We start from the raw sequence: 13145 nt of genomic DNA, 5'->3' as shown, positions 1-13145 counted from the left end.
AATACATAAATAAAAACAGTCATAAAAATTAGCCTGTTATTTGTATCAGGGTAGGGGGAGCGGCGCTTACATAAAAAGAGGAAAAATACTTTAAAAATTATTTAAAATACCTAAGAGCTTCAGTTTCCTGTTAAGATGATTCACTAGCCCAGGTGAAATGAGAACGAAGCAAGAATTTGATAACAAAGAACAAATAACAAACACCTCTTTGAAAGGGAGTCTAGAGCTATTGTGAACTGGTGTGACCAGTGGTAGCCATGGTCAGGGATAAGTGGAGTTGGGGGAGGGGAGTTGTTGGGGAGACTCTCCCCTGTCTTCCTCTAGGGCAATCATTGGTTGTTCCTTCCTTGTTAAGGATGCTAAGCCCAGGCCCAGGATTCAGATTGCTGAATTTCTTGGGAGAAAGGAGGAAAAACTGTATGGAGTTACTGGTCACATGTGGCATTCACTCCTCCACCCTACTGCCTGTCAACCTTCAGGCTTGATGACATATAATGGAGGAAGATGTGCTTCCTCCCAGTGCTTTTATGCCTAAGACAGTTTAGGGGGTGAAATTCTGACCAGGGAAGTTACCTGGCTACAAAGGGAAGTGACCAAAAGTGGTTTCTTCATGTTTGGAGCACATTCTGTCCCTTCTCCTTGGATTCACCTGAAAGGACTGACCTTCCCCAAACATCGTACTAGCTGGAATAAATAATGTCTGCAGGAGGACTTAAGCTCAAAGGACAAAATAGAGAATGCACAAAAAATACAGCTACTTCAAAAGAAAGACAACAAACTGAACAATATATATCATGCTACCAAAACTGATAGATGAGGAATTTAAAATAAGCATGCCAGCAATATACTCAAGGAAATAATGGAAGATAGTAGCAAAATAAAATGTGAAAAAGAAGTCATTAAAAAGAACAAAGAGGAAATATGATAAAAAATATTAGAAGTAAATAAAAATATACATAGTTTTTAAGTGAAGGGGCACGAGCATTTAAGTTTTACAGGCAGCATTAAATAAATAACTGAAATACAAGAAACAACTGATGAGATAGCAGCAAAGCTATAGTGTAAGAAGGATTTTGATATAATTTGGATATTTGCCCCATCGAAATCTCATGTTGAAATATGATCCCCAATGTTGGAGGTGGGGCTTGCTGGGAGGTATTTGGGTTGTAGGTGCGGATCACTCATGAATGGCTTGGTGCCTTCCCTGTGGTGAGTTCTCCCTCTATTAGTTCACAGGAGAGCTTGGTTTAAGAGCCTGGCACCTCTCTTGCTCCCTCTCTCACTATGTGACATGCCTGCTCCCACTTTGCTTTCCACCATAAGTGGAAGCTTCTTGAGGCCTCACCAGAAACCAAGCAGATGCTGGTTCCATGCTTGTACAGCCTGCAGAACCATGAACCAAATAAACATTTTTCTTTATACCTTTCCCAGCCTCCTGTGTTCCTTTATAGCAATGCAAAAATGGACTGACACAGATTGTATGATTCGAAAGATAAGATTGAAGAACTGTCTTAGAAAACAGAAATGCTTCCAGAAAGCAGATAAGAAAAGCCAAATAATATAAATAGAAATGGAAGGATCAAATCTGGTCAACAGAAAAAGGAAGAATAAAAACAGTGAGCAAAAATATTTCAAGAAATCATGAAAACAAATTTTTGGAATTAAAGATTAAAGACATCAGACCCAAATTGAAAACACTCAAATAATAAAAGAAATAAATCCAGGAGGGCATTGTAAACAATGTGGGGAAGTAAGGATGGTCTAAGTGTCTTGATAAAGTTTTGTTTTGTTTTTGAGGGAAAAAAGACCAAAAAAAGGAACAAGTGATTATTTCAACTAAAACTAAAAATCTACATTGTGATAATGGGATTTGGGGACATGGTACAGAGACCGAAAGAGTCTTGAGAAGGCAAGGTTGGGAAGCAGATAGAGATATTGAAAAGTCTAAGAAATCATAGGAAAACATAAACATGAGTGCATGTTTTAAATTAACAGTGACCACTGTATGTTATATATGTAAAGAATGTACAACTTTTAAACTTACACAAGAATATTTAAGCTTTTCAGTGAAAAAGCAAAGTTTAAGAGGAGAAAAAGAAAGCATACTAAGTAAAAAAATAAGACGGCAGAAATAAATTCTAACAATTCACTCATGCCTTCTTGAGGTAGAAGATTTTCCAAAATTCAAAATTAAATTTATGAAGCTAAATTCTGAAAAAAATCAAGTTCAGTCATTTTTTAATCTGTTGAAACTATGAGAGAGCCTATGCATTCTTTCAGTTTCTATTTCCTCTTTTTGGTATGCAGAACAATAAAATACTGTAAAATCAAAATTTCTTTAAAATTTATCAAACATATTGTCACTAGATCTCATTTTCAGCCAAGTTGACCTGAGCTACCTTTTATAACTTACTAAACTTTTTGGGATTATTATTAAGTTCTTCCCTGAAATCTTCCCTATTATCCTTTATGTCATAGCTTGCTGTATTAGGCACACTTGAGAGCTTTATTTTTCACTCAGCAAATATTCCATATTGACTGGTGTGATGAACTAGCATTATGCTTCCTAAGGGTGAAGCAAAAAGCACAAAGGCGAAATTGTATTTTCATTTGTTGCCTTGACTATATTTTTCTTGAATAAGTGAAAAATTAAGAAAAACAGAGTATAGCTGTGAACTAGCTCTGTAATAAGTAGATCAAAGAATTGAACTATCATGATGAATTGAGAAAAAAGAATGTAGCCTTTGTGATCCCTAGTGAACTAAGCTGCTTCCAGTTCATTTTTAAACCTGCACCTATTAAGTGAAAATCTTTTCTTGCAGCAATAAAAAAGATGTGATCTTTGTTCAATGGGATTTGATAACCATAAAGGTGGGAAAATGGCAGCCCAACTCACTTTACTTTACTTCAGTGTACTTATGTGAAATAATAGCTTCAACCAAGAGCTTACCTTGACAGTGAAGCGTTTTTTCTTTGGTGGATTCCAAACTGTGCCAGTGGAATGAATGAATGCACGCAAAGGGGTTAAGGATGTCACCAACACATACGCTTTAAGAATCACAGATAGATCTTCAGCTTGAAAGATTGTTTCATGTGGAGCAAGGACTGTCGTTTCATTCCTAAAAAAAATAAAACAACATAGTTAGCACTCCATAATGTAGGGTTGAGTACATAATTTGTAAATTACCTACAAGCTTTGTAAACTGCTTCTATCCTTTGTAGGATGCCCGCCCTCAGTGTGTGGGTTTCCTTGAACAATTTCAATTGCTTATTAGCATCACCACCAGGTGGTGGAGAGGTACAGCGAGAAGGAGTCAAATTGGTAATAGTTCCCCACTCTGGCAGATTTAATCAAAGTATTTTTAAAAAGTAAAAAAAGGTGGCTGAGCGTAGTGGCTTATGCCTATAATCCCAGCACTTTGGGAGGCCGAGACGGGCGGATCATGAGCTCAGGAGTTCGAGACCAGGCTGGCCAACATAGTGAAACCCTGCCTCTACCAAAAATAGAAAAATTAGCTGGGCACGGTGGCACGGGCCTGTAGTCCCAGCTACTTGGGAGGCTGAGGCAGGAGAATCACTTGAACCTGGGAGAAGGAGGTTGCACTGAGCTGAGAATGCATCACTGCACTTCAGCTTGGGCAACAGAGTGAGACTGTGTCTCAAATTAATTAATTAATTAATTAAAAAGGTAGAAAGGTAGTATATAGAATAAAGTTGAATTTAAAAAATAAATATATAAATTAGTCACAGTACCCGTGACCTCAGATGCATGGTACCATTGCAACAAAAGTGATATAAATTACAGTTTGTGTGAAACTTTCTAAAACCTTCTACCCCTGCCTACCTTTGCTCTATTTTTTCTTCTCTAGAAAAACATGTTAAGTTTTTAAATAGTGGACAGGTCACCAAGAATGTGGAAAAATAATTTCCCCACTAGTTCAATCTTACCTAATGTCCCTACTCCCAGATAATGAAGAGTTAACTTAAGGGATGAAATATTAAAAAATAAAAAAAATTAAAAAAAAACACTTCAGGCTACAAAGGAAAAGTAACACCAGTTTAAAATTTTGTAATGAAACAAATATGCTTTCATCATAAATGATACCATAATGTATAATTATTTGCTTTTCTACATCATATTTCTAAATGTTAAATATCTAAGTTTGATCAATGAAAGGATTGTGCTTTTTATATGTATATATATTTGAGACAAGGTCTTGCTGTCACTCAGGCTGGAGTGAAGTGGTGCGATCACAGCTCACTGTAGCCTCCATTTCGAGGGCTCAATTGGTTCTCCTGCCTCAGCCTCCTGAGTAGCTGAGACTACAGGCATGCACCACTGTGCCTGGCTAATTTTTCTATTTTTTGTATAGATGGATTCTCAGTACGTTGCTCAGGCTGGTCTTGAACTCCTGGGCTTAAGTAATCCTCCTGCCTTGACCTCCCAAAGTGCTGGGATTCCAAGCATGAGCCACTGCACCTGGCCTACTTTAAACTTTAAAATTCTAGGTTGGCACAAGACGCATACGATTCTTCAATAAATACTATTAACAGTTTAAATACTACTTAATAATTATAAAATTAGATGAGGCAAACTTATTTGTGTCTTGGATAAGATAATTAAAATCTCTTAATTTTTAACTATAATTTATCTACATTACAAAATCCTTTCCCTGGAGGAAACTTGGATAACTTGATACACAGCAGATGCTTTCTTAGATGCTAAGAGCCATAAAAAAAAAATAGCAGAAAAAAAATGCATCCAGCCATATTCATAGTCTAAGGCAAAGTCATTTGAGTATAAAATGGAAGTTAAAATTTTATAGTTTTGCATTGTCAAGGTTTTAAATTCAATTTCCTTTAATGTAACTTATTAGATAAGAGTCCAATTTACCCAAATGTTTATTTTCTGGCAGGACAGGCTTGAATTAATCTAGGAGAAAGTCAATGATGGCATTCTTTATTTAAAAAGGAGAGCTGAAAATTTATGTAAGAGAAACTAATAATTCACATATGTGAAACCCCCATATCTGTTCTGTGCTTTTCTCTTGTTAGCTGTCTCCTACAATGCATGCTGGTTATAACAATTCAAAATGATTAGCTTACAGCTGTTCACGTCTCCAGTCCCCTGGTTTCCACATACGTGGCTTCACTGTTTTTAAAAGGTGACTCGAAGTACTAGGCTTTAATTGTATTCCCTGATCCAGACACACAGAGGGACTCACTGGAAGTTGCAATTCTGAAAAGATTCAAGAGAGCAGAAGATAGTCATTTTATTGTTTCTTTTTGGAACTGCTTTGAAAATACAGTATGCTGTATTAAACTGCAGGGTGCATGAGAAATATGCAACCATTTTTCTCCCCATTCTGAATCAAAATTGGATCCACTAAGTATGAATGCATATTTAGAGAGGCCTTTGTTTGCCATATGTTCTCTTACTACAGAGGAGGAAAACAATTGTAATAATTGATTTCATTTTCTTGCTCAGAAGGGGAGGTAGATACAATGTCTCTAACTGTCCAACATCAGGCTGATCTATCCTACAAAGCTAAGGGATGCATTCTCAATGAGGGGGTGGTGGCTGCAAGAGCAGACTTTTGTTTGTGATGAGAATATTACATAGAAAACTTGAGCTGATTTCCTGACAATACAATGCTGATATACTAAAGTTTGTTATGCTTCGTAACCTTGGGAATCTCAACAACAGGGCTTTATTGTCTTATAAAATATTAATTATTGGGTTTTAAGGTATATAAAAATAAAGAACAATAATAATGGTTTACTTAAGAACACTCATATTGACACGCTTAAAAATAAAGGTATTGCATATACATGATTACAAAAATCAAATATTACAGAAAACAATCAAATGAGCAGAAAAAGCATCCTCCAATTCACTTCTATCTAGAACCTCTTCCCATCAAAAACCAATGCTTACATATTAACTTGTAAGATCTGAATAAGCACATTGGGTCAGATGCATATATTTCTTCAATATAAAAGTTGATGTAATTAATATAAATGTCAATGTATCTACATGAGCCTATATATGTAGGTATTCCTGTTTGTTTTTTTAATTATCCCAAAGAGGTGTTATAGTAATATACGTCTGGCTTATTTATACCTACTAACCCATCCTGGCATTCTTTCCATATCAGCATATTCAGAGTTATTTCATACATACCTCTTAATAGCTTAGGGTGCTTCATTAAATAAATATACATTTGATTTAGCCATTCTTTATTGTTGTGTATTTACATTATTTTTGTAATGTTTTTCTTTTGCTATTTCAAAAGTACTGCAATGAATACTCTTATACATCTATTTTGGTGTACTTTTACAAGTTTGTCTGGTGGCAGATTTGTACTGGTATGTGTAATTGCCAGGTCAATGGTAAACGCACTGCAAATTTGTTAGACATGACCAGATTGCCTCCCAAAGTGGTTGCTCCAATTTCCACTCTCTCCAACAGTATTTAGAAGTTGTTTTCTTAATCCCAGGTCACAGTGCTTTATTTTTTAATAATATATCTAGCTCTCAAAATAGAACAAAGCCTTTAAATTATTTTTCCCCTTTGTGCACATTTCATCAATACTAACATAGTCTAATTTAAAACACTTCACACTCTTAAGTAAAAGTCAGCAGAAGTCAAGCTGTTCAATGTATTCCCATATCTCATTATTTAGCATAGTATGATCTTGCTCCGAAAATGATAACTTATTTGTAAGTTTTCCCTTTCAATGAAGTTCTAATACATCATAATAAAGGAAATATTCAAATGGCTTTGGTTTTGGAGGTGATGAATGAACAGCCATTCAGTTAATTTCTTTTCTTGGGAATCACAACTTTTAAAAAGTTGAAATGTTTATGTAAGCTTTTCAATTTGCAGTAATAAAATACGTGTTCTTGATTAAAATTTTACTAAATAGAGTTATGTTTTCAGAGTATATTACTAGGACAAGTTTTGTTTCTCCGAAGAGCTGATTTGGAGGCTTCTTTTATATAGTATGAGAAAAGTGTAATCTACTCTGATTTCCCTCTTACCTTGCTGCCGAAAAACACAGAATTGATTTCAAATCCAAGCACATTTGACATTAAAGAAGCTAGACATATTAAGTTTCTTGCCAAGATAGTATCTCAGTGGTTTTGAGGAAGTTGTCAAAAAACATGTCAAAAGAATAAACAATTTTATGTCACTTTTTTGTGGTTTAGCTCAAGTGGAGCCATACATGAAACTGAAGGGGTTCAATAAAGGAATTGCCAAGACTATGTCAGATTTCCACATGAATCTCTGAAACTGTGATCGGATAATGGAAATGAATACTGAGCAAAATAACTTTACCTTTATTTTTATATTCATACATATATCAATAAATTCTAGGCTTCCTATTATATTATTCCAGGCTTGGATGTTACCTTTTATTACTCTAAAAGAAAAAAAAAAACTCTGTAATTAGCTGTCCCCTCTAAAATTATTCTCATTTAACTTTATTATAGCCACAACTTAGATATAAGCTTCATTCATATCTTTAAAAGCTGCAAATGCATTTTATGGAATTTTATAAATAATCGTGTAAACATTTCAGTGTCCTAGGCTATCATTTAACAGATAAAGGTATGTCTGGAGCACTATTTCTTGTATCTTTCATCTGGCATAGCCTTCAAGGGCTCTCTCAACAGTCCGGTCTAATCCATTTATTACTCCATTCCCCTTCTCCATGGCCCAACCAACCCACTCAAAGAGCCTAGAAGTTTCCTACAAACAATGCTCAAACGACCTTCTGTTTTTCGAAGGGATTTGGGTGATGAGGCTGTATGACGTAGTCTTCCAAATAGCCTAGTTCATTAACATATACTTGTTAAAAATGTTAAAGTAACTTAATATGGAATACCTAGCATGACTCTTTAGGGCTTTCCTGCCCCATAATATGCAGAGTGAATGGAAAACAGATTAAAATGTGAAATACCATATGGTGAATAGTGCTGTACTTTTATTTATTGGCTACTCTTAGCTTATTTTAGAGAGCCCTGAAGCCTGTAACTTTATGATCAGTAAAGTTTACCCAGAATAAAAGTGAAAAATTTGTTAGGGATGCATGAAACCTGCTTTTCAATATCTTTTAATATCTGGTTGGCTAGATACTGAGTGCCTGCTTATGGGGAAAAAGTATTATGAAAACGATGATTAAACCAGAAACAGGAGACCTGGGCTTTCATTTTGGTTCTTGTCAACCAACAATTAATAGGCTTGTGACATTGTTAGGAAGCCTTCTAAAACCCAGAACGTAAATCCCATGAATCTTCTGAACTTCCCATATCACTGAACACTATACTGACTAAAATAAGCACTAAAATAAGTGCTCAGGAAATATTTGAAATATTTGTTCTAACAATGAACTTGTTTTGGAGGGATAAGCCAATCTATGGTTAGAGAACAAAATCATATTCCAATGAATTAAAAACATTTTATTTGATTACTTCTTTCCCTTCTATGTGACATATGAGTATATACACCACAGTCAAATATTAAACACTGAAAAAACACTTACACTGGCAAAGATTAGATGTCAAATTTATATTGCATTTGACTTAATGTTTTGCCTTACAACTAATAATTAATAGGGAAGTAATAATAAAAGTATAATTATATTTCACAGATGTTTGAATATTGTCTTGCATTTTGATATTAGAAAACTAGATTTAGCCAGCATTTTCTTATTTTAAAATTTTCAAAAAAGATAAAGTCCTTACTTAATAATTAGCAATTAGTTTTGAGATTAGAAGTGTAAATAAGTACCATTTATGAGTGCATTAATCATTCCTCCTGCCTGAGGGCATTAATAAGTCTTAGAACTTAGCCTACAGGTATAAAAGCTCTGCAAATATAACATCAGAACTTTCACATATAGCAAATAGAAACTAATATATGCACAAACTGAAGTCATAGCCAGGAAATCACTCTATCAGTCAGGGCCCCAGAAGACAGCAGAGTCAAAGGAGTAACTGAAGAGACTATTAACCGTGAGACTATTAAAGAAGGGACTGTTAACAAACACACGGGTATAGTTCAGGAAAATCAACAAGGGGTAGAGGAGCTCCCCAGGGCCGACAAAATGGGAAGCTTTTACCACTCTTAGCCCAGGAAGGAGAAGTTTCCAGAACCAGTAAAAAGCATTGTTATAGGAAAGGCCATTAAGAAAGACTATGGCTACAGGTAGAGGAACACAGCCACTTCCAAGCCAGGGTCCAGAGGGGAAGGAGCCAGGCAACAAATATTCCCAAATTATTTCTCCTGTCCTCAATCTCTCGCTAGACGCCAGGGGACAAGGATGCCCTGTGGATGCAGTCTGTGGAGGATGGCTCCCTGGAGAGGGGTGTAGAGTGAATCTGAGGGGGAAATAGAGAATATTCAGCACAAACTCTACACAGTACTTGGTAAATACAAGTTTTGGCCCTAGTCTTCTCAGTAGCCACATGTCCTAGAGAAACAAACAAACAAACAACTGTGTGTGTGTGTGTGTGTGTGTGTGTGTACAGAAAAAGGGAGCAATATTAGCTTTGATTTCAAATAAGAGCATTTAGATGTGGCAGCAAGGGATAGCACAGGTTGAGCCACATAAAATTGCCTTTTGTTAGGTAAAAATTTGTTGAATGTTGATGAAATATCAGCAATTTCATAATGTTCAACCAAATTTTTTTTTCCTTCACCATAATGCCTACAGTGGGGAAGAAACAGTGACAAAACATACTACTGTGAAAAACAGTTCCAGTGGCTAGAATGTCAGTGGGTAAAAATGGCAAAAGGGGGATCTTGAAATCACTCAATGAGCGTTTGGCTTATGCTTTGAAAACAATAGAAGCCTAGTCTAAGTTGTGCCAGTTGCTAGAAGAGAACAAAAATCTTCAGCTCTGAATCTGTTTTCTCTTTGTATGATGATGAAAAAGTCTAGCAGCAAGTAGACTAAAAGAATAAGTAGATGGTGTCTAAGGTCCTTTGCAATCTTCAATCTCTGTGATCCTCGATATGAAGTTATGATTTAAATATGTGCTATAAATGGCCTAATGGAGAAGATAAGTGGCCAGGGTCTCAGCACCAGAGCTGAAATGCAGTCCCTCTGTTAATTTCTCATGTTCTGGTAATTGTGAGTGCTCCACAGGGTCAACCAGCTCCAGTTTCATTTGAGTGAGGCTCAACAAGCCTCATGGGAAGAGGCTTTAGCTGAACAAGCTCCTACCCCCTAACTACTATTTGAGGAGCATCCACCACCCTTTCACCTCTTAAAAAGTGTATAAAATGGTGAGAAAACATATCCCAAGGTAGAGTCAAGGTTACAAGCTTGATCACCCATTGGAAGTTAGAAGGGAAGGGTTATTTTGAGTGCATCTAAGGGTATTCTCAGTTCACTAGACTATAAGCTCCATGACGGCAGAGATTCTAATTTTTTTTCTCCACTGAATGACTAGTGCCAAGCACCAAACACATCCTGGCACTTAATATAGGATCTCAGATAAATCTATACTTAATAAGTGAACTCCACTTCTTCTTACCCAAATAACCAGATGTATGTGCAGAAATGAAAAGAGTAAACAAGCCAACTGCTGAGCAACTTCACTGGATTTGTACAATGCAAACTTATTGTTCAGGCCTAGGAAATGTGTATAACATGGGTGGGGATTGGTTTTCTCTCGCTACCACAATGTAGTGTTAGATTGGCACAATACTACATACACAAGAGTGGGTTGCAACAATGGCACCAAGGCAGTCTCAGGAAGGGATCCACAGCTGATAGATTAACTATCTAAGGCCAAGAGGCCTAATATATCAGCAAAGCCCCCTGGAACCCACAGTGAGCATGGGAAAGCATAGAAGAGAATGTCACCAGCAGACAGCCAAAAGGAAGGCTGCTCCTTACCGGGACACTGAGAAAGTGAAGGATTTGGGGGCCTAGGGCTCATTTGTTTTACCAAATTGCCTGAACTTGGGCCCAAGAAGATGTGAGGGAAACCAATAAAGATGCATAATCTAATTTGTCCAGCACATTGTAGATAGCTGCTAAATAATATTTTTCCAAAAATATTTTACAAATAATACTATAAATAACATTTATTTTAAAAATACGAATTCCTGCTTATTAATAGATGCCTATATAAGTGTAATCACGAGTCAATTTCTTTACTTTTTAAAATTCAGTCTCTTTATCTGGAAAATTAGAATAATAAGAATAGTAATAATAAGAAGAACTTACCTCATGTGGATGCTGACAGAATTAAATATGAAGTTCCCCTAAAGTGCTTTGCACAGCCTTTGACTTATATGCTCAAGAAGTGTTACACAGTTACTACTATTAAATAGTAGTTTAATATAGATTTTTTAATAATCTAGAAATCTTGTTTCTAACTTTGGAAATTTCAAAGAGTAGCTACAATGTTATTCCTTTTGAGTTTAACACTAAGAGGTTCCCACCACTACTCACTATCAGATAAAAGCGAATCCATTGAATCCTCTTATGGCATTTTTAAACATCTGGTATTTGACATTACTCTCTTAAAAACAAGACCAAAATAAAACACAGTATCTTTACTTATACATGGTCTGTAAAGACACACTGTGTTTTTAGTGATCCTCCTCAAATTTTGCATTGTAGTATCCCAGGAAAGGAATTCATTTCTTGTTCCGTTTCACTTCTTTGAAGGAATTCTGTATTAGGGTTCTATGGATGGAGTAAACCTAGGACTGAGTCAGTTACTGCAATTTTTTTTTTCAGTTACTGCAGTATTTAAGTCTCTTCCTCTGTATTTTGTTCAGAGACATACTTCTTGTCAAGCAACCAACTCAAATTAAAACAGAAATAGTTTGTAGTCAACAGATTTATGACACCTAGACAAAACTCCAAGAACTATTTCAGACCTACACTTCAGCTTAAATAATATAATTTGGGGATCTGTATACTCTGAACAATTCTATGCTTTTTTTTTTTTTTTTTTTTTTTTTAGATAGAGTCTCGCTCTGTCACTCAGGCTGGAGTGCCAGTGGCAGGATCTCGGCTCACTATAACCTCTGCCTTATGGGTTCAAGCGATCTTAGCCTCTCGAGTAGCTGGGATTACAGGCAACCGCCAACATGCCTGGTTAATTTTTGTATTTTTAATAGAGACGGGGTTTCACCATGTTGGCCAGGCTGGTCTTGAACTTCTTACCTCAGGAGATCTGCCCTCCTTGGCCTCCCAAAGTGCTAGGATTACAGCCGTGAACCACGCCTGGCCTAAACACATCAATTCTTTAATAAATTTTTACTTTTATTTTATGCAAATAGCATTGAGTAGAGTATCTTTGAGAGAATGGATACACCAAACACATAAAAGTATATTAGTACAGAATTCTAGCCTTAACCTAGGCAACTCATAATTCATTTATCAAGATCTGACATTATTGTATTACTACTTGTATGACTTTGATAACAATATTTTATTCTCTATGCTTTCAGAATATCTTTCATATGATGTTATCATATCAGTGTACATCAAACTACAAATACGAATAGCATGGTATTTCTATACAGTACTCTTGGCAGAAAAACAGTAACTTTCACTTTGTTATAGGAAATGAAATGTAGTCCATGTCCCAGTGGAAGTGGAGACACAATTTGACCCATAAAAGTGACCAGATCAATGACACAGCAATGTGCTCTAAAGGGGTAGTCATTGTATAAAACTTCCACCAACTAACCACTCAATCAAATGCTTATGGAGCACTCAGTAAATGGAAGCCATGAACGCTCTTCTTTCCAGTCTTTTTCAGTGGAAGTGTCAAAGTCATGCAGTTCTACAGAAATAATTTTCCCCATGGACCGCTCTATGTTTTGACCATGACCACATAAGAACCTTGAGTTCTGCTCATTCTTGTCGGTTATAAAAGCTGTGTCTAGACTACTATTTCAATTTTCTTGCCCTATGATTTCACTGCAATGACCAAACAGCATGAAAGATTGTTTTATTACTTTATGGCAGCTTAATTTTCCTTTGATGGTTTTCTGCATGAATTTTCCAGGGGAAATGACATTTTTTAAAAAAAGAAAACTGCTTGACTACTGCAACAAGACCAAAGGTGGATAATTTAGTATAAATTAATGAGCATCATTAATAACA

The 13145-nt window shown here is 35.9% G+C and overlaps 1 protein-coding gene across 4 annotated transcripts in view; it reads right to left on the bottom strand.

Annotated features, from left to right (window-relative positions):
- The window catches only part of CPED1 (cadherin like and PC-esterase domain containing 1), a 315286-nt gene that overhangs the window by 199282 nt on the left and 102859 nt on the right, over positions 1 to 13145 (bottom strand). For all 4 annotated transcript variants that reach the window (XM_054495963.2, XM_063667799.1, XM_063667800.1 and 1 more), the window contains 2 exons: positions 5107 to 5239; positions 2951 to 3119 (listed from right to left, as the gene is read on the bottom strand). In XM_054495963.2, the coding sequence (XP_054351938.1) occupies positions 2951 to 3119; positions 5107 to 5239 (302 nt within the window). The remainder of the gene's footprint in view (positions 1 to 2950; positions 3120 to 5106; positions 5240 to 13145) is intronic.

The sequence above is a fragment of the Pongo pygmaeus genome, chromosome 6, assembly GCF_028885625.2.
Source record: "Pongo pygmaeus isolate AG05252 chromosome 6, NHGRI_mPonPyg2-v2.0_pri, whole genome shotgun sequence".
Classification (NCBI taxonomy): Eukaryota; Metazoa; Chordata; class Mammalia; order Primates; family Hominidae; genus Pongo; species Pongo pygmaeus.
This window is presented reverse-complemented; position numbering and strand designations above follow the sequence as displayed.